Genomic DNA, 21,807 nt, shown 5'->3' on the forward strand with positions numbered 1-21,807 from the left:
ACTCAAGTAGCTTCTCAAACCAAATTTTAGATAATGTGCTGCTAATTGCAAAATGACTTGGAGTCATCTTCATCTTGATATGCTTGAGTTTGTTCATCAACTCTGCTTATTTGTTGCTATTAACTTTCTTTGTAACATTCAAAGTTATCAGAATTTATTTGGTCCACAGTGCACACTAGATTGGCAATATGATTCAGCTAAAGATTCCATAAAGATATCAGGGACAATTTGGCATCACATTCAGGGAACTTGCCATCTTTCTTTCCTATTAAATTGTTGTGCTTATAATTAGTGTTTTCTGATGTCTGAGACATTTAAGCATCTTAACAACCAGTCTTCCTGATACACCTCCATTACAGTATTCTTCTTCATGGAAGCATATATTTACAGGCAATTGCATTGATCCTCCTCATATGAAGTTCATAACATCATTTACAAACTAATTGTGAGCTCATTGTTGATAATTGGTGCATGTAAAACATAAGCCTCTCTGCTCTACATATGCATCTGACCTCTCTCCTTGCTTGATGACAGTAATCTAATTTCATGCACTTCAGGAGTCTTAAATTTATGTTCACATAACAGTAACCTCATCTGAGCAAATCCTTTCAGCCAATGATGGTGCTCTCTGCACTATAATCCTTGGCTTTTGCTTATTCTGAATGAATCAAATGTAACCTATTCTGAATGAGACATTTCTATCTTGATGGACCTCACACAGAATTATTGCTTGCCTTTGCTTAGTGCTCTCCTTTTAGTTGAGGATTGTGTCAGATCTCCATTGGACTCAGTTGTGCCCTTCCAAATCATCCTAAGCTTCCATGATCATCAACATTGGAGGCTGTAACAGGTGCAGTGATTAATGCAGCAATTCATGGGCCAACTCCAACAGCACATCTGCATGATTACAGTCTGATGAGGGGTTGCAATCACCTTTGGTGCACAACATTAAATGGTTTGTCTTTGGTTAGGGTATCAGGTAGTTCCTCAGCTATTGTAGTCCAATCTATGGAGGGACCAATGACTCTATTTCATCTGCATTTGCCAACCATGGCTTTGCTTAGAAATCTAATCTCTGGGTCCAAACTTGACAACAGAGCATTTAATCTCTTTGTTTTCTTGTTCATAAAATTTCAGATATGATCCTCACAAATAGTTGTTGCTCTAATATCATATGTTGTCATAATCTTAGCGCGAGAACTATTTTCGAAATCAAAGTACTCATAAATTACTTTTCGATGGCGGATAGCGACTCGTATATTAATTGGAGTCTAACTCGAGGACTAGATCGGAGTATCATGTATCGAGCTTTGATTTGCAGAAGATTAGCCTATAATTCTGTATTCACTCTCCAATATGCATGTGTCATAAATGCAAATCAAAATTGGCCCAACCAATTCGGTAGGCCAAATAGGAATTACCTTTGTTTAAGGATTTCAGAAAAGAATAATAATGTATTGCAACCATGGAATACATGCCAAACTATTCAGTGATATAGTAGAAATATATGGTTGAACAAATCAAGTCGAATGTGTGGAAATCCTATACATACAAATTGGCAAAATCCATAATGGTCCAATTTCCGAACATTATATTTTCTGCTCTTTATGTTTTCTCCCTTTAATGTGTATGATAGAAAGCATTTTTATCTATGCTGAATAATCTTGTTAGGTTCATAAGTAGCTGCTCCATAGTACATTTCTCTTCTTAAAAAAAAAAAAAAAAAAAAGCTCTTGAGGACTATGAGATAAAAACTCATTTGTATTGAGAAACTTTAGTGTTAGACTATTTTGAGATATTATAATATTTTTCTTATTTAATAAAATCTCATCTTCTGGTCAGAAATGGATACATATCACACACAGATCACAAGAGACCATAAGAATCCTCAATTCATTATTTAATTAATAATTAAATAATTTTGATGTGATTATTTACTTATATTCTAATTTTGGTTTAACAAATAAAGCAATTACCTATAATACAAGAATCTAGTTGTACATGTAAATCAAGACATGCACATATGACAATACGTCATGTGTCCATGTTTTCTAATGTAAGTGAAACACTCGCATGCTTTTCACATATGCAACTCTAATAAAACAGGAATTCACTAGTTGGAGAATAGCAATGGCTTCATTAATTGACTAAAGAATTAATCTTAATTTAAAATTCTATTTCTGAAAATAAAGATCAACAAATACTTTTATTTGTTAATTATAAAACTTTATATAGATAGCATAAATTACAAACACTTCAATGATATGGGCTTTGCCGTGTTCAAGCTGGAAACCATGGGAGTCACTATCAGAAAATATAAGTTATTCTAAGTGAGGTAGAAAATTAAAAGAACAAATCCTTTAATTGAAGATTGAATTGTCTCTTCAGTGACATGTTCTTGCACAGAGACACATCTCAATCATCTACATCACCTGCACAGTTTCTACGTGCCATCGGTTCTTACGCTGCACACAAATTTACTACCTAGTCGCGGCGTTTACATGCATCTCCTGCTTGGAAGCAATGGAGTTCTTGCAGTGCGCGATGGCCGCCTGGATCGCGCTCTGCAGCTCCTCCATGGTGCTGTTGTCGGAGGAAGAGAAGGCCATGGATGTGGCGGAGAGGAGGCCGCTGTTGGTCCGAGACGTCGTCGTGGAGTCCGGCGCAGACAGCTGCGACTTACTCCGCCACCCCTCCCGTTCCCTACCGGTGGAGTGGCCGGAGAAGGAGTACGGCCTCCGACGGAGGTCGGGCTTCTCCTTCTCCGCCCGGAGGAAGAAGAGCGGCTCCACGATTCTCGCGTACTTCCTCAGAAGCCGGCCAACGTCGAACCCTCTTTTCTTCTTCTGCGGCTTCTTCTTGAAGTCCTCCTCTTTCTCTCCATCGCCGTTCCTCCTCCTCAACCACCCGAAGCCAAAGAAGGAAGACAAGCTCCTGCCCTTGGCTTTCTCCCTGTTCTTACCGCCGCCGTCTTCGTGGTCGACGCCGGCCTCATGCTTCTGGCTTCGGTCGGCGTCGGCGTCGTCGACAGTGAGGCCGAAGTTTTCGAAGGTTATGTCCGAGGGGCGGGGAGGGCTGGTCGGGGAAGGGAGCAGGTGGAGGGGGAGGAGGTGGCCGTGAAGGAAGATGTCGTCAGCCGGGGCCAAGTCGACGGCGGAAGTGGCCGTGGCCTTGCTGCTTTTGAGGGTCTTTGGTGCTGAGCTTAGTGGAGGGTGGAAGGAGATGGTGAAGGAGAACTCATGAGAAGGGGAAGCAGCTGCTGATGATGGTGGGGGTGGTGGAGGAACAACACCACCCTTATTACCTTCACTAGCTGTCTTCACTCTCTCCCTTTGGTGGTCTTGTATGTCCATGGCCCAAATTTTTGCTATCAGACGCAGGTTCAAGAGAGGAAGTATATAAATGGGGCCATCAATGTTTCATGTTCATTATCACTGGGCAAATATATCCAAACTTAACTGATATATATATATATATATATATATATATATATATATATATATGTCATGTCCAAGTTAATTTACTACTTAGCTAAGTTAGTCAGTATCTTTAAAAATAAAAAAAAATAAAAAAGGAGAATATTAAGAGTCAACTATTGGATGGGTTGTGTCTCTGCACGTGGCTACGTACTGTGCATGCATGTGTGCCCGTTAACTACTACATAATGTAATCTAAAACATGGGTTTGCCAACAAATTGGAGATATGTAGTCAAAACCAAGAATGTACTGGTAACTACTCTGGACATGCAAGCTGGCTGCCTTTGACGAGGCAAAACATCGAGACTGGAGGAATATAGTGATTTGTACAGTGTCTATGGAATGAATGCATCAGTTTTGTCAATGGTCATACTAGGGTGGTGCCTTGGCACCTTTGCAATCTGCACAGTGATACATGTTTGTTTAACTGCCAACATATACATCGAGCCTATAATAATGAGGCACATAGGCTAATTTTGTAGCTTTTGGGAAGGTAATTTTAAGAGGCATATGATGTCATTATCTTTGTTTTCAGAATACTTTTTGAGTTTTAATAAAAAAAAAAAAAGCCATGGAGATATGTGAGAAAGATGAGAGTTAACATGTGGTGGGCACGTTCAACAGAACCCATTTGCAGTTGGGACTCATCTATCATTTATACCTTTGGGCGGGGAAAAGATTAGAAGACTTGAAAGAGACCTCATCATGTGAATAAAAGAGGCTCATTGCAGGGCTTCTTTCATATCCATCTCGAGTTATGGTAAAATTTTATCATGTACTAGAAAACTTCAACTTGTAGTTAAATTGTCTTAGATATTTATTCCTTTTTATATGGGTCAGTAAGCCTACCATGGATAGAAGAAGACTACACGGAGTCAACCAGTCAGTCTATGAGCAAGAAGACAACCCTAATCATTAAGGCATATACCAGATGTATGTAACCTATAAACATAGCGAATATTTACCAGGAAGGACAAATAGAAGAACACTGACCTTGTAAGTTGGACCTCGGTTTAGCTCAAGAGGACCGTCTTCGAGTGTCCTCTCTTTCTTTCAGCTACTTGCTTGGTTTCCTCACTGACACAACCGAAGAAGATGAATTCTCAGCATCTGAATAATAACATAAATCATTTCTACTTCTGAAAGAAAGACAAATAAATCACAGGAGGCATAGAAATGGACCAAGATGAATTCTCAGCATCTGAATAATAACATAAATCATTTCTACTTCTGAAAGAAAGACAAATAAATCACAGGAGGCATAGAAATGGACCAATCACCTCTCGCCACAAGTGTTCTCACAAGCAAACATTTTTGTGTACTGATCTGACGATGGGAGAAGGGAAGGTTCGTGAACAAAAGATAGGAGACATCTTCAGGCCCTACACCACCTCCTATAATTTTGCACTTTCCCAAGAGGAAGGGCTTCAACATCTTCTAAAGACTTCCTTTTTGTCTTGAAATTGGAGTGCTATGTATGTATCACTTGTGGCCCGTATCTAGCTTTTGATTCACATAAAGATACGTTCGGCAAGAAATTATTGAGGACCCCCTTTTTCAGTAGTGATCAACTCATAGCCTATTGTGCTTGTCTTGATCCAACTTAGACCTGACATGTGTGTAATTTTCTTTCTGAAAATTAATTATATGCATCCCATCCCTAAAGTGTTAACAAAGAGAAAAATAAAGCTGTCTAAAGCAAGACAAGGTTTTCACAAAGTTCCCATCATGTCTATTATGCTAAGCATCTATTTTGTAAATGAAGTGTTAACAGAATTAGAAGGTCATTTGTTCTATTTAGGGCTTTGACCTCTTTTATAGATCTTGGGGAAGCTGCATGCATGACATGACAATAAAGTGGCGAGTGGCAATTGAAGGTGAACCAAAGAGTTCTGTGCATTTGTTGATACAAACAAGGGTCAATCATCATAGCTATAACAAGACCTTAATAAATCTGTGTGGGACATGTAAACTAAGACCCCAATGCAAGTTACATCTATCCAAGTAGGTAAGCCAACCTTGTCCTCATGTTTTGTTCCATGAGACCTCTTTTGATCTATAATTACATAACTTCTATATTTCTCTAAAATCTTCATGTAAGTTCTGATGGAAAGTTTTCAATTAATATTCAACTACATGATTTTTTTTTTCAAATTTATTCCTAATTTTGTGTTCAGTTGGGGAATTTCATGCATATTCTACAATAATTCAGATATTTCCAAAGTCTTTGTCCCCAGTATTTCGGTATTTCCAAGTCTCAGCTAACTTTAATGATATCTCAGTACTAACAAAGCCAAAGGAGCTTTAGAATTAAAGGGATGGTAAAATAAATGTAGGACCAGCAAGCTCCTGAATCTGAAATGTAGGGGCGGGATTATGAACATTGGTGGAGTGTACACATCCAGGGATGTGAATGATTTATGAGCTGGTCCATGGGATATGGATGCGAAGTCTCCATGGGGCTTCCCTAAAGTCATGTTTGGGTCACTTGTTTGTTGTGTCTGTGCACTTTATTGCTCCTTATCACAAACATGACAATTTGAGTGGCCTACTGCCGGTGGTGCAGTCCAAGAAAATGGCTGTCTTGTTCCTATGGGTGCTTTGAATCTGGCTAAACCTCCCTGAGAGACCATCTAAGTACATTGTATTTTTCTTGTAGAAACTGAAGTCTTTGGCTTTTCATTTAGTTTGGTTCCTTTTGATAAGGCAAAGCAGGGAAGAACTGTCAATTCATTGAGGGATGTGATTGTCATTTTGTCAACATTTTTCAAACATGAGTGTAATTGACAAATTAGAGTGGTGAAGCAAAACTCACAGCTATAACATGGACAAATGAGATTGTCTAAGAAAACAGAGTAACACAATTCTTTTAATAAAGGTGGGATTTGTTAGAAAAATATTTATGCATGAGATGAAGATTGAGTGATGATTAAAATTAACATGGCTAAGGATTAAAAGAGTTGGGTGACACACACTGAGTTTTATGTGCAACTTACTAAGTTTTTGAATTGAATTGGTTTTCAATCTTATGTACATTAGTCCTAAGACTTAGGCTTGTATCATTAAAAATTCCAACATAGAAGCAAAGTTGAGAGAACCAGATGATTCAATTTACTGAAGGCAAGTCAGCTGAATAATATGCCAATTTATACTCGGATTTATCCTTATAAATAAGGAGAAAGCAAATCAAAACATCTATAAATAATAGTAAGCAAACTAGACCAGCCAGCTAGACAGTAAACAGATATGGAAGAACTTTCATAAATGCGTTGGTAATGGGTATAGGAAACCAACAAAATAATAAATGGTCGCAAATGGATCAGCCCATGGATCAACCAATAATACCTACCCTGAGCATTCAAATTACTTATCTCTTATTTTTCTTTAAATACGGGACAATTGGCACATGTAGGTTCTTGAACAAATTCACCGATTAATAAAAAAAGAGAAAAAAAGTTTATGGTTGATCAAAATATTACTAAACTTGAGTAGTACTAATCATTTAGCAACAAAAGTGGCTCAGTTGGCTGGATATTACAAAATAAGATCTTAAACATGATCATAAATTGGTCAGGAGTAGATCTACCACCCTAGTTCCGGACCAATATTCTAATCCAACCATACTTGACTAAATTTGTCAGACCTTCAGTCCTAAGAGATCTTGAATTTTGTCAATTCTATATAAATCATAGTTGGCCTGGATTTGACAGAAATTTAAAAGCCACTAAATGGAGTAACATAGAGTACCAAAAGACAAAGATATGTACTGGCTAAAAATGTTGTTTCGTAGATTATAACAAGAGTTAAGAATGCATGATGCAGCTCCGAACAGCAGTAATTTCCGCAGGATCTTAACCAAGCATTTGATCAGTAGTTCACCCTGACTTTGGTACTTCTGTACTATGTCTAGTTTTTCTCCATCTAATCATGGATAAAAATGGATGCTACAACACAACTAATCTTTTCCGAAACGAGACAAAAGGTCAATCATCTTTAACTGTGTCGACCACAAACTGTTGACATCACATCTGACAACAACTGAATGATCATTCTAATGTAGCCTAACAAAACTTAAATAATTTATGTTAGACCTCATTTAAGTTGTGCCTCAAGCAACTTATGCTGCAATGGTAACAGCAGGTTGCTTTCTGAATTACGATATGCCTTGCGTTCTAAAGAATCAAGCAAACACAATTACCTCTCAAGGGAAACCCCGTGCATAGGGAGCACCATTTCAGGTGTGAACATGCCAGAGTTCCCAACCTCCACCCATTTCTTCAAACCTTCATGATAACTGAACAACAGAACCAGTTCAGACAAGATCAGGAACATTTTAAGTTCAAGATATGAAAAAAGAATTTGCTACCAAAAGATTTCCGTGCTTGGTTTTAGGCACAAGCTTTAATATGCCTAAACAACAAGGATGAAATACCGTAGTCAGATAAAGAAATGCAAAATACTCTGAAGTCTGAACATAATGCTTCAGCCAGCATCCGAGCTGAGGTGCTCTAAAGTTCTACAGTTGAACACTAAATTATTTACAGGCAGGTTAATGTCTTTGTAAAATCAGGACAAGTAAGGGAGACTGAAATGCAAACAGATAGACCCTGAAAACCTGAAACTACAAAGAAGGTGCAGAGCCTTCTCATACTAATGGAATGGCTTTGATCTAGGTATTGTGATTGGAGACACCAGAGCTCCTAGATCAAGACATGGTTGCCCTATTACTAACATAACAAGTGATTATGAAATCAAATTATGAAGAATACAGAATTAGTAGTAATCATATACTTTGGAGAACTTTGATGTTTATGGGACTGGTGTCTTACCTCACAAGCGTTGAGTGAGGCAAGATGGGCTATTTTTTTCATTATATGTAATATCAGTTCAAATGAAAATTTGTAGTTTTTGGGTCTCAAAATTGAAAAGCATATCTATCTATAAGCAACAAACCACATCTTTACTCTTCGCTAGACCCAACTAGGAACAAAAATCCCTATAACCCAGTGCCCAATAGGAGAAGGAAAAGAGAGGAGGTTGAGGAGTGGGGGAGTCCTATCATTGAGAGCCAACGCCAGGCTAAGATACCAGTCCAACTACGAACTGTTGATTATCAATAACAGGATTATTGACTGCAAACTGTCAGACTGTCGACCGTCAATCACCTTCCTCTCCTTTCCTCTCCTCTCCTCTCCTCATACATATAAGCCATACTAGGGAGAACAAAGATCCATTTGTAGCAATGCAAAAATTAACCAAATATAATAGTAACTATAACACATGAACTTTAGAACATTGATAAGGTATTTCAGAGTTCAGAGAGTTGGACTTTAAAAGATTTATAAGAGAACTTAAGACATGATTCGACATTAACTAGAGGCACCGATCTTCCTGAGGAATTCAAGGTTATCCCCTTTCTTTTTAAAAATCAAGCTTTCCGGGAAAAGAAAAAAATCACTAGGAACTATAATAAACAAATAATATATTTTTTTGGTTGATGTCTGTGTAAACCTAATGCAGGCATTGACACAAGTCAGGCAGGATAAACTTTTTGCTAAAGCATAACTTTGCATTGTGCATAGTAACATTATCCAAGATCCTAGAGTCTATGATTGCATTGGCAATACTGACTGCCCTTCGAATACAGGTTTGGTAAGTGTAAATACACATAGGTTCACAATGCATACGAAACAGAACTAACACATAAAGCCTTGACATGTTCATATCAACCAAATACAACAAATTCAAGCATTTGAGTAAACGATAGTAAAGATAAAAGAACAAAAAGGGCATTCCATCAATAAGAGAACAAGAAGGGTGGTGAAATTTTACCTTTCTAGATACAGATCCCCTGGCAATCTCAATTCGATCATTCTTTTTAGCCCCTGATGACCCAATACTGAAAACCTAGGTATCCAATCTTGCCTGAACCACAAGACGGATTTAAATATATTTTCGTACTTCTCAAATATCACAACCAATTCCATTTCCAGAACCAAGATTAAACTAAAAAATAACACTGACCTTCATATTTTCCAAGGAAATCCCCTCGGAGGTACGGCCAAGAAGAAGTTGACCTCCGGCGATCCTTTAACCGCATACAGTTTCCCCTCTTCGCTAAAAAGATAATTGTCCTTCTTAAATTTCCTGTAGGAATCCTCAAGAGACAATTAATAAAGACCAGGGTTGGGAGATTGAAAGGCGTTGGCCTCGACGACCTCAAATACAGGTTTGGTATACTGACTGCATTGGCAATACTGACTGCCCTTCGAATACAGGTTTGGTAAGTGTAAATACACATAGGTTCACAATGCATACGAAACAGAACTAACACATAAAGCCTTGACATGTTCATATCAACCAAATACAACAAATTCAAGCATTTGAGTAAACGATAGTAAAGATAAAAGAACAAAAAGGGCATTCCATCAATAAGAGAACAAGAAGGGTGGTGAAATTTTACCTTTCTAGATACAGATCCCCTGGCAATCTCAATTCGATCATTCTTTTTAGCCCATGATGACCCAATACTGAAAACCTAGGTATCCAATCTTGCCTGAACCACAAGACGGATTTAAATATATTTTCGTACTTCTCAAATATCACAACCAATTCCATTTCCAGAACCAAGATTAAACTAAAAAATAACACTGACCTTCATATTTTCCAAGGAAATCCCCTCGGAGGTACGGCCAAGAAGAAGTTGACCTCCGGCGATCCTTTAACCGCATACAGTTTCCCCTCTTCGCTAAAAAGATAATTGTCCTTCTTAAATTTCCTGTAGGAATCCTCAAGAGACAATTAATAAAGACCAGGGTTGGGAGATTGAAAGGCGTTGGCCTCGACGACCTCAAAGCCATTGAGACCCTTGATGACTTTCTCGAGCTCAGTATGGTCGACTCCGTCAACGGCGGTGAACTCGTGGGAGTCGGTGATCCCGTCGTCGGCCTGGAGGAACCCTAGAATCGCGTCCTTCGCCATTTTCTTGGCACCGCGGCCGTTGCCTCACCTCCGGCCGTCTTTGGTATCTCACATCAGCGTTTCGACCGTAGGCATACAGCGGGCTTTTGGATCAAGGATCCGTAACAGACCAGAAAGGGAACCCCAATTTTTAATTCGGATCCTGAACTATTGGAGCTCCATTAGCCAATTCGTTCCGACGCGTACTGTGCCTCCATTTCGCTTCAAGCTACGTGTCGAGACTTCGATTAATGACTTTGAGATGCGTAACAGCACACGCGGACGGTACGGATCATATCCCTGTGCGCTGTACCGGGGAGGAGCCGAAACCGTTGTCTGGAATCGGGTTAACGTCCCATGGGGTCACCGCTTATGGCACGACCGCGGCTGGGCCTGGTGATGTGTGCGAGAGCACGTTGTCATCACTTAAGTCGTGACGTAAGCGGGAATACGGGATACACCGTCGACTTGAGTCTGACAGCACACGACGTCATCGGATCCGAGTCGTAACATAAGTCGTGGCTTGAGAACATTGTCAAAAGCGAAAGATAGTACCACAATATTGAACCTTAAACATCAGCTACAAAACCAGACAACGATCTGAAGACGAGAGAGACATGGATATGAAGACAATGAAGCTCGCCGGACTATGTTGGGTTCATCATCGTCTTACTGTGGCAACTTGTTCAACTTGCAGTACTGGTAGTCCTTGTACTTCTTCGTCTTATATTTCGCAGGGTTTTGATCACTCACGAACTGGGGCAGAGGGCCGACCATCATCTCCGGCGGCGGCGAGCAGAACACCGGCCATGATATCCTTACTTTCTCCTTGTTCACGGTCGCCCTGTGCAACACGCTCTTGTACTTCCCATTGCTCAAAATCTACGGCAAGAAACAAGAAGTTACAACATGAAATGTCTGCTCGCCGGATTGTAGCAGCTACCTCAATCTGATCGCCAATGTGGATGATGAGGGCACCGGGAACGTAATCGATGTCGATCCAGCGGTCATCCTTGGAGATTTGCAGGCCGGGGACGTCGCTGGGGACGAGTATAGTGACCGCCGACAAGTCGCTATGAGCCACCACCCCGAGCGCCAGGTCCGGCCGGGGGCACGGCGGGTAGTAGTTGATCTTGAGCAGCATGTCCATCTCCTCCCCTCCCAATGCCTTCTTCAGAGCACTCCCTTCGAGCCCTAACCCTAATGAAAGGCTGTCCAGTATCTTGTCCAAGATTCCCAGCAAGTACTTGGTGTATTCCTCGTTAGCCTCCCTGTATCATGAGGTGAAGAGAGAGAGAGAGAGAGAGAGAGAGAGAGGACTCATGCACACGTAGATGTGAGTTGGGAAGAGAAGGAAAGAGTAAGCATACCTATACGAAGAAGGCTGACGGGGCCACATTCCATGGTTGATGCGAGAAGGAGGCCAGACGTTGTGGAACAAGTAGTCGCCCCAAGCCTTCTTGCCGTTGGGATCCTTCTGGATCTGCGTGCCGTAGCCCTCGATGCTCCCGGAACGAGGATCCGCCGCGTAAGACTCCTTCTCCTCTTGCGGCAACTCGAAGAACTCCCTCCCCACGCGTTGCAACTCCCCGATCACAGCGGCCGGGATTCCGTGGTTCACCAGCTGGAAGATCCCCCACTCCCGGCTCGCGTCGGCGATCGCGTCCACCACCCGGTCAGTGTCGGCGAGGTCGATGACCGGGACGGCGGGGGCGGGGCCGCGGTACGTGGTGGCGCCGGGCTGCTCGTCCTCCATGCGCACGAACTCGGGAGGGATGGTGTCCTTGGACTGTAACATGGAGGCAATGGCTTGCACCTTGACTTGCGCCATTCCCTGGTGACACAGTAAGGGATCCTTGAGCCGGTACAAGGAGAGGAGATGACATACAAAGGTACTGTTGCCTATTTGGAGTAGAGAAGACCACCTTATTCCGGTAAGACAAGACTCGGTCAACAGATGACAACCGCTATTTCGGAGGCTTTTCCTCGTTTTAGATGAGACATCAGATGTAAGCTGGTCATGCATCCTAATACACATATATTATTTGAACTTATATCAGATATAATTCTTCTATGGTCAATAAATGGAACAAAATCATCTCTAATGATGCATAGTACTCATAGAAAGAAGCATTTTAAAATATAATATTTTTAGATGCATAGTTAGTATGTAATTTCCATAATATTCTCCATTATATTCTTTCTTTTGCATTATTAGTTGTAAGCCAAATCGAAGCCTTATTGTCTGTACGAGTCGTGGTCGTAGTCGTGACGTAGTCATGAATTCGTAACCTGTTATATCCACCCTTGCTTTTCCATCACACGTGCCGTGATCGATCATGATCCGTGAAACACCGCGAGGCAGAAGATCCAAGCGTGAGACTGGGATGGAGCTAAACGATGTGCACTTTGTGTGGACTATGAAGAGGAGACGTGACCGTCGCCACAGCGTGTTCACTGCAGCTGCCTCATCTTTTTCTCCATGCACGAGAACAAAATTGTCCACTGGGAAAACAACATGAGCATGTGATCCGATTGATTTGATAGCCCCATCGTCAGATCTTCATAAATAATTTTTATATAATTTTATATATTCGAATATGACATCTATTGCTTATATATTAATATACTAATAATATCATTTGACGTACGTTAATATTATAGTGTATATTTAAGGTTTTACATAATATCCCAAAAAAAGCAACCAGACACGAAACACGTTCGCCCTCCCACAGCATAACAATGGTTCCATTTTATGTTGCTCGTGAGGCAGAAAGGCGTTTCCTGTGTCACGGGAGACAGGCGAGCTCGGCCTTTGGAACGTCCACCAGTAGTGTATTTACACGTAGGTGGAAGTCTTCCTCCAGGGGTTCGCCCGCGAGACATTGTGAGCCGCGGTGAGATCCGCTGCAGAGGATGTTGCAGTTTGCGACCACCGGTCACGCGCCACGTAGGTGAATCGCTTTTGGGTACGTGAATTGATGACTTCCGACCTTCCACCGGCATCAGCGGATAGAGAGTGGATGCCGGAGGGGATACCGCGGAGTCGAGGTCGCCTACATTATGGCTGAGATGGGAAGGTGACGAGGAGTAGAGGAACGACCGGCGGTGGAAATGGCAGCCCGGACTCCTTAATCTACTGCGCCTCCGACCACCACGCTTCGACCGGGACTGCGCCGTCGGATCCGACCGCGACGACGGTTTCTCCGTCTAGGTTTCATCCCTCTCTCTCTCTCTCTCTCTCTCTCTCTCTCTCGTCCCCCTCTGTTCAAAATCGAGCCTTTTTCCCGAATTCCTTGTTGTTTCGGACCAAGGACATGTGGTGGTGTTAATGTCTGATCTCTGTCGGCTCCACGGATTCGTTCCTTGAGACGGAAGAAAGGGAAGCTTTTGAGAAAGGAAGTCAACATTTCTGACAGCTTTTTTAAAGATCAGGTTTGAATAAAATAGTGCGCACTTGTTCGAGGGATTTATTGGGTCGTAATTAAACGGATCTGCCGTTTCTTTGGATGGGAAAGAAGACAACGATGGCGATGTAGAAAACAAGCAAGAACAGTGAAGGAAGCGGAGGGCAAGAGACAAGTGGAAGAGGAAAAGAAATAGATGAAAGGGTGGAATTTTGTTTGAAAAATGACAACTTTTTTGGTTTCCCCAATCCATATCGAGTTATTTTCCTTCTGTGGCGCCTTGTAAGGTCCCGGTTGGCTTCCTCTGCCTTAACAGGGACGCTTCAAGCTTCCACGATTGATACGGCCCTTGGCCGGACGCGAGCGCGCCGGTAGTGGCCCTCCCACGGGCCCAGAAGCAGCGGGCAGGCCGTCCTCTCCTAGCCCGCTCCCTGATATCCTCACCCTCCCTCGGTGACAGTCGTCCGCCACCTAATCCCTCCAAAGGTTCGTACTGCTCCTCTTTCTGCTACTGTTACCGCCACTTCTGCTGGAGTTAACCCTTTCAGAAGGGAAAGATACCCATCTCGCAAGCCTTTTCAGGTCTCACGGAGAAGAAGCCTTGTATCTGTGCTAACATTGTAAAGCTGTGAACCATAGTTCCTGTCCTTGTAGAACGCCACAGCTGGCAATGCAGATCTGAGGCTGCTTCTTTCCATCGCTCGATTCCGACGGCCGGAGCGCCTATGCGTCTGTTCTGCCGCCGCGGCACTTCGCTGGTGGTGTAGCAGGGATGAAGAAGAGCTCCGCCGCCTCCTGTCGTAGCAGATCCGGGACGTTCCCAAGCCCCGGGACGCCTATCTACCGGCACGGCGTCGGCTCGGTCACGTACCAGAACGGATGGAGCTCGGAACGAGTGCCGCTGCCAACGCACTGCAACCGGAGATACGGGGGCAGCGGCGTGTTGCTGCCGTTCGCCAATGGGAGGGCTTTGCCATCGAAGTGGGAGGATGCAGAGAGATGGATCTTCAGCCCGGTCTCAGGTGATGGGGTCGGGAGCTCGTCGGTGCCCCCCTCGCATCATAGGCGGCCAAAGTCAAAGAGCGGCCCGCTCGGAGCTCCTGCTGGGAAATCCGGGGCATATTCATCGGCGTCACCGCTGGTTCCCTGCTTTGACAGTGGCAGGGTTCGGAATTATGCGGCGAACTCGCCTTTCTTGGCGGGAGTTCTAATGCCGGAACGCAGCTTTTGTGGCAATGGTGGTGGAGTAAGAGGAGGAGACGGTGGTAGCGGTGGAGGAGGAACAAAAGGAGTTGGTGGTACTGGTGGTGGCAGCATGGGTGGGAAATCTCATGCTGGTAATGGAGAGCCTTATGTTGTTCGATCTGCTAGTATTCATGGGTGGTCAGACACACTGATCGAGTCTTCTTCATCAGTGCCCAGCTCCCAGGGTACTACTGGACAATGTTTTGCTTTCTTCATCCCTTTATCTGCAAGTTATCATCAAAATTTCTGTTTTCTCCATGTTGACAACACACACTGTTTGCAAATAACAATTACTTTCGCATAAACCCCGATAAGCTAGGAAGAGTTGGACTATATGCAACTGGTTGTTTTTTGTTCTTGTTTGTTTTTATAAATCCTAGATTCATGAGCAATTTCACATGCCACTATGAAGAACTTTATATGTTTGCTTGTGCTCATGGCCAGCAATATATTTCCATTTCAGATTAATAGTCTATTCTACTAATCAAATAAGTGTGTGCTGTTTATTAATATATGTAATCTTTTTTATGATAATAGCTTCTCATGATGGATATGTTTACAATTATTTTTTATTAAGGATATGTCAGAAAACCTCAGACACCATAGTCGATTTTGTGCAAATTATAGGAATCTTTGACGATTTGTTCTACTCATTAATTGCTTCTTCCTCAACATTCTTTGTCAGAGAATTGCTACTCAACTACTGAGCATGTTTTAAAAACAATATTCTAGTATCTTGTGTTTTGTTGGCTTGATTTAATCGTGTGCCATTTGCAGATACCGATATTGATTTACTTGCTGTTTTTCATTTTTTTTTTTCATTTATCTCCATTTCTATCTAACTTGACATACATGCTCTAGATATGCATTTCCTATTCGAACAAAGTATTTTATATCACATACAATATTTTCTATGTAAACCACTTTGGTTTCCTGAGCACATTACATGGTTATTCAATTTTACATGTTTAAGTAAAACAAGTAATGCTGATTATCAAAGCAAAGAGTTTCTATTATCGTGTTGCGTGCGAGTTCTGAAAGACTTCATTCATTTATACTTTATTGTCATAAGGATGCTGCATGGTAGTTCCATTCATCTCTGATATAATTTCTATTAGCTGGGGGCATGTACACCTCCCTGTGCAGTTCCAGTTCTTTCCATGTTTGACACAAAGTTCCTCAGAGCGGGTGATTGTCTAATAACTCATAAATGATAGCATACTTTTGTAAATTAGCATGACTTTAATGTATCTTCGTATACATAACAGAACACCTTAAGCTATAATTTATTGCCCTTGTCTTGCAGCTTTTTGGATTTTTGAAATATATTAAGCAAGAATATACTGTAGTTTATGCTGTGTATGGTGGTATAATGAGCATAAATCCTATCACCTCTTCAAGTAGTTTAACTTACCAGATAATATTTGGATTCACATGCAGATGAGAAATCTGAAGGTACCAGAGAATCAGCTTCCACAGTCTCAGCCGCAGTTTTGAGAAAGGATGTGGCAACACAAATGAGTCCAGATGGAAGTATTCCATCCTCTCCCAAAGGGAGGCCTTTTTCCCCTTCCCCATCTTCAGTCCCTCCCCTTGAGGAGCTAGAGAATCACTTCTCAAAGTCGGTGGTTAGGGATGTTCAGGTAGATGATCAAGTTACGGTCACCAGATGGTCCAAGAAACACACAGCACGAGGCTCTGATAGGCGTTTAGCGAGCATCCTAGAATGGAAGAAAAAGAAGACTGAGGCATCAAATAGTTCTGGTTGGGAAGTTGATGAAACAGCAAAATCCACATCAAAGTAACATCATCTTTTTCCTATGCTATCCTTTTTGAGTCGGTCCATGTTATGCATGCAATAAACTTTGAGGCACATTGTTAATAATCCGTAGATTTGAATGATTGTGTAGTGACACCATATTAAAGCACTTGCATTGAGTGCCGAATGGCAGCAACAGATATTTGTCCAACAGAGATAGTCCTTGCCTACACCATGAGAGTGCATTATGTGAATGTAACTTGAACCTGTCTTCCTTACAGTAATTAACTGCTACAGTAATTTTTTATATGCCTCTTTAAGCTTAACTATCTTCCTAAAAGTGATTAGCTTGCTGCGCTAGTCTTTTTAAAGGCCTTACTTGAGCAATCTTCCATGAGCAAGCCTGTAATCATTCTTCTATAAAAAATTACTTGATTTATACATGTATATCTACATGATAAGTTCCGCTTTTTATTGGAGAAATAGAAAGATTCTGAACACCTTTTGCTTATTTTGCTTGCATGATATGGGTAATTGTATTATAATTGGTCTGATATATGCCCAAATTTCTGACCACTCTTAACATATTCAAAGGTATAAGAGAGAGGAAGCCAAGATCACTGCATGGGAGAATTTGCAAAAGGCAAAAGCTGAGGCAGAAATCAGGAAACTAGAGGTGCTTCAGAACTTGAATGGTTTACCTTATTATATTGGACACTGTAGTTTATTATTTATTATACTTTTCCTTAGTTTTCTGGAAAATAATTTTCTCATTCATAAATTACTGATCACAGATGAAACTATAAAAGAAAAAGATTTTCCTCGATGGAAAAAATTCTATACAAACTTAGATCAGCTCAGAACTTGAATGGTTTACCTTATTATATTGGACATTGTAGTTTATTATTTATCATACTTTTCCTTAGTTTTCTGGAAAATAATTTTCTCATTCACAAATTATTGATTCCAGATGAAACTAGAAAAGAAAAGATCTTCCTCGATGGAAAAAATTCTAAACAAACTTAGATCAGCACAGAAGAAAGCACAGGAGATGCGAAGTACTGTTACTACCAGCCAAGACATCCAGCTAGGAAAGACCACCAGAAAGGCTTCATACTTCTGCAAGAGTGGTCAGATCAGTTCTCTGAGTGGCTGCTTCACTTGTGCCTTCTAGTCTTCATATTTCAAGGTAAACTTCACTAGAATCATAGATTTAGTAAGTTGATTATACATCATGTAATTTTAATTTCCAAGTTTCATCAAATCTTCCTTGCCACTTTTTGGTACTGGTTAGAGTTTAGATTTATTAAAATTAGGAGAGGAATCTGTCAGCTTATTATTATTTAATCCAAGAGATATAGATTCTGTAATAAACTATTCAATTCATTAACTGTCTTGTCTTGAACAAATTTAATCTTTCTAAAATGGCAGATTTTTTCTTATACTCGTGCTTAGCATGTAGAGGCATCCAATCTGCCATACCTGCTACTTCAATGGTTTCTGTCATTCAGTCTTTAGTCTGGTTTGATGGCAGCAATCTAATTAAAGAACTGAGGACACTATATTTCATAGTAACACGTGATCACTGTATGTAGGATTGTATATGTTTTCTCTGTTTAGGAATGGAGCCATTTGTCCAGAATCAGGGACTAGCAGTTTGATTTTTGAATGGATTATCTGCAGTGAAATCCCATGGCTGCATGTGATATATATTTGTGTTGATATTATAGTAGTTTTATTTCACTAGTAATGGCCTTTGGTTTGAGTGGAAAGGAGAAGCTAGCTAATCATCAAGTTCCTATGATGTTTATGCGGCACTGATTTAAATGTATATAGCTTGAAAAATGCTTCTACTTCCTAATTTTCCTCTCTGTCACAACGGATGCTTAAAAAATTACCTTTTCTTTTATTTTTTGAAAAATAAAGCTGGACAGATGCTGTCTTATTTCTATTCACGACATCTATATAAATGTTGAAGTCCCGAGTTGGAACTCAACGAGCATCCAACAAGAGTGGATTACACATGGCACCCATGACTCATGAGAACCCCAATGAGACTAAAGATCAATATTGCATTAAACCAATAGCCTTAATTATCTCAATTATTTGAATACAAGGGAATGATTTCAGCATCTCTTCCTTTGTTGTCATTTGCTAAATCTGCTAATGGCACATGAATGGGCTTGATTATCTAAAACAATGCAGCATTCTATTTCTTTTTCTGAAAAAAACAAAAACTGTTATATTTTCCTGTTGAGTTTGCTTTCTAGCAAACGTAGTCATGACATTCCCACAGACTATGAAACATTTACCATGTGAACTTTTATGAAACTGTCTAATGGCATTCAGTTAATGACCGTGTCCTGTGACATGAGTCTTAGCTCTGATATGAGAACCTTGTCAGTCCAATCCCCGGGACCTATGTTTTTCTTTGCTTTTGTGGTAATGGTGAATGATTATCTTTGGCGATCAAATATTTTCTTTTGGTAAGTTTCTGTTCTTTAAAAAAGAGCATATACGCTTGTATGTCTTCTGAAATATTTTTCATTATTGTAGGTAAATGATTATTTTAAATATTTCTTGATGATATGCGAAGTGAGATGGAGGTCTTTAAGTGGTGCAATTTGTTCTGCTGGCTAGTTTCAGGTGCCTTTGGTTTAGGCTGCTCTGAGGCAACATACAGTTAGGAGTATAAATAAGAAATTACTAGTGTCAACTGCAAATAATGGTATTCCATCAGAACAAAGCTCGGGAAGGCGAAATGAGAACAGCTTTCTTTATGGACACACACTACATGTTGAGACAAATACTCTATGTCTGTAAGCATTTTTGTGATTCCTCTGTTTTGTTTCATGGATAGGATTTGCATGAGGCCATGGAAGGAATTTGTTCTCCCTAGTTACGCTGGCATGGAATCATTGCAGTTAAGAAAGATGGTGCACCGGCATTCGGTTTTGTGCACTGGTGGAATAACAACTATCAGAATCATTGGAACATACTACAGAGGAGCCATGAGCTTGTTGAATTGCCATTCATGTGATGATTAACTTGGTCTGGTTTCTTCCTCAAATGTTACTACAAGGAACAACCTGTCCTCGAATGCTTTATCCTGCTCTCCTTATAGAATGCATACTATTCTGGTAGCACATTATAATCAATTCTCTCATCATTAAATTCATCTGGAGGTGGACCTCATGTACCGATCCAATGAGCTCTGTTTTTGAGTAGCTAAGCAGTTTGTTTGCCTTTGATGTAGCTTAGCTGCACTTATAGAGTGTCTGTTGTTTTCTGGTATCAATATGAAATAGTGATCATGACAATTTTTGTCACTGAAATGTCTTCTTTATCAGTTTTATGCTGCCTTACCAGATCACTGGAGAGGAGAATTTAGGAGGCACACATTGGCTTGGAGAAATAGCACTTGTGATAATGATTGCTATAATAATTTTAGAGAAGTCATGGCTTCTTTGTTATAATTTTTTATAGAATTGGGATAAGGACTGTTGTTGATTGTCATGAAGGTTCACAAAATCATGCATTGCAATATCCTAAAGAGTCATATATGAAGGTTGTGCTGCCCTTAAAATAATATAGTAAATGTGATTTACCATCAAAGACCACATTTTGTACACTTCTTTGTTGCAGTTTATGTGGTTTTATTACTCATGATTTCAAATTAGGCATGTGGAGAAACTGTTGTCTAATCAATCTAAATGTAGCCAACATTGAAGTGCTCTATAAATTGATCAAGCTTTATAATTAACTGAGATATATTTGTCTCTGGTGACTCCTTACATGAGAATCAAAGACCTTTTAGCTGCACTTACACAACACTGCACACCTGCATCCATCATTCCAAATTATGCTAACCTCAGGAGAAAAAGACTTGTCATTTTGTGATGAATTCAGCATTGAGCTAATATACACTCTTTGCATTGATTACAAGAACTGAAAGCAAATGCTTTTGCCATATGCATGAAAGCATCTCATCATTGCAATGCAGTACGTAATACATGGAAAATAAGAGCACTGGTGTTCACAGACCAATTTGCTGTTAAGCAACAGCAAGTGTCTGGAACTGAGGAGGAAAGGGAACTTGGTCAGAATGAAAGAGATGAGTCTGGTCCCAGAAGCACATGAAGGAATGGTAACAAATGTTAATGTTGCAAGAGCTCTTCCCCATCTCAGATCTAACACAACAAAGGAAAGAAAGCAAAAGGTCAAGTGCCACAGTGACAGGCACATGTGAGGAGCACTGAGCTCCCAACATCCCACAAGGCCATGCATGGACTGAAAGCAGAGCAGGTTCAGTGCATTCCCCTCAGCATTTCTCATGAGGTTGGTGTGAGAAAGATCCATGAGCATGACTGGTATCTGCAGTACAAGTCCATGCAGGTGGCTGGAGTGATGGATAAAGATGTACAGATGAGGCTGGTGGGAAGAACTCCTCATCCGAGTTGCTGTTCTCGTTGTCGTCGATGCTTTGATCCTTGTGTCTCTTTTGACCAGGAGGGATGCACCGACATGCAGCAGAATCCTGAGGAGATCTGAGTCTTGTAAGGCCTTCCTGGAAATTTGGGTCTTGTTCATGACTAGTTTGCTGGCATTCCTGGTGGAAGCAACATCTTTTCAGACATTGATAGAAACATGAGACTGCAAACAATGAATGGTCCCTGACAACAAGTCTAAGATGATGATGTATGTGTGGTCTCGGAGGATGAAGGAGGAGGTTTTGGTGGACACCTGTTCTCTAGTTCAGCACATGATTCCTGGTTCTATTGACAAGCGCATGATTGTTTGAATGCATGAGAGAGAGAGAGAGAGAGAGAGAGAGAGAGAGAGAGAGAGAGAGGATATGTTTATTCATCAATAAGTGTATTTCTGTAATATTGTCAATGTATGATTGTTAAAGAGATGCAATTCTACAAATATCCTGCAATCAATGCATCAAACAATCAA

At 40.8% G+C, this 21,807-nt stretch overlaps 3 protein-coding genes across 18 annotated transcripts; 1 reads left to right on the forward strand and 2 right to left on the reverse strand.

Annotated features, from left to right (window-relative positions):
* Positions 1-515: 515 nt before the first annotated feature.
* On the reverse strand, positions 516-10,541 carry LOC135588111 (BRI1 kinase inhibitor 1-like). 7 transcript variants are annotated; one of them, XR_010476096.1, is made up of 6 exons: positions 10,133-10,541; positions 9,502-10,033; positions 9,310-9,402; positions 7,676-7,771; positions 4,471-4,554; positions 516-897 (listed from the first exon to the last, which is right to left on the reverse strand). XR_010476096.1 is itself a non-coding variant. In XM_065080064.1 (6 exons), exon 6 carries the CDS (start codon positions 3,351-3,353, stop codon positions 2,481-2,483), a length of 873 nt encoding a protein of 290 aa, XP_064936136.1. In that variant the 5' UTR covers positions 3,354-4,554; positions 7,676-7,771; positions 9,310-9,402; positions 9,502-9,624; positions 9,941-10,033; positions 10,133-10,541; the 3' UTR covers positions 2,344-2,480. The 7 variants fall into 7 exon arrangements, 5 of the variants coding, with proteins under 5 accessions (XP_064936136.1, XP_064936135.1, XP_064936137.1 ...); XR_010476097.1 differs by having other exon boundaries at positions 4,471-4,587; XM_065080064.1 differs by lacking the exon at positions 516-897 and having other exon boundaries at positions 2,344-4,554; positions 9,502-9,624; positions 9,941-10,033.
* Positions 10,542-11,084: 543 nt separating this feature from the next.
* LOC135589160 (flavonol synthase 1-like) lies at positions 11,085-12,375 on the reverse strand. Its single transcript, XM_065081457.1, has 3 exons — positions 11,808-12,375; positions 11,381-11,708; positions 11,085-11,319 (listed from the first exon to the last, which is right to left on the reverse strand). The coding sequence occupies exons 1-3, from the start codon at positions 12,266-12,268 to the stop codon at positions 11,107-11,109; spliced, it is 1,002 nt and encodes a 333-aa protein (XP_064937529.1). The 5' UTR covers positions 12,269-12,375; the 3' UTR covers positions 11,085-11,106.
* Positions 12,376-13,311: 936 nt separating this feature from the next.
* LOC135588114 (uncharacterized) lies at positions 13,312-20,043 on the forward strand. 10 transcript variants are annotated; one of them, XR_010476108.1, is made up of 6 exons: positions 13,313-15,274; positions 16,530-16,890; positions 17,443-17,524; positions 17,819-18,037; positions 19,489-19,667; positions 19,773-20,043. XR_010476108.1 is itself a non-coding variant. In XM_065080072.1 (6 exons), the coding sequence occupies exons 2-5, from the start codon at positions 14,617-14,619 to the stop codon at positions 18,020-18,022; spliced, it is 1,305 nt and encodes a 434-aa protein (XP_064936144.1). In that variant the 5' UTR covers positions 13,313-14,330; positions 14,427-14,616; the 3' UTR covers positions 18,023-18,037; positions 19,489-20,043. The 10 variants fall into 10 exon arrangements, 9 of the variants coding, with proteins under 9 accessions (XP_064936141.1, XP_064936142.1, XP_064936144.1 ...); XM_065080072.1 differs by having other exon boundaries at positions 13,313-14,330; positions 14,427-15,274; positions 19,489-20,043; XM_065080074.1 differs by having other exon boundaries at positions 13,313-14,330; positions 14,499-15,274; positions 19,489-20,043.
* The last annotated feature ends 1,764 nt before the right edge of the window (positions 20,044-21,807 follow it).

The sequence above is a fragment of the Musa acuminata genome, chromosome BXJ1-8 (genome assembly GCF_036884655.1).
Source record: "Musa acuminata AAA Group cultivar baxijiao chromosome BXJ1-8, Cavendish_Baxijiao_AAA, whole genome shotgun sequence".
Lineage (NCBI taxonomy): Eukaryota > Viridiplantae > Streptophyta > Magnoliopsida > Zingiberales > Musaceae > Musa > Musa acuminata.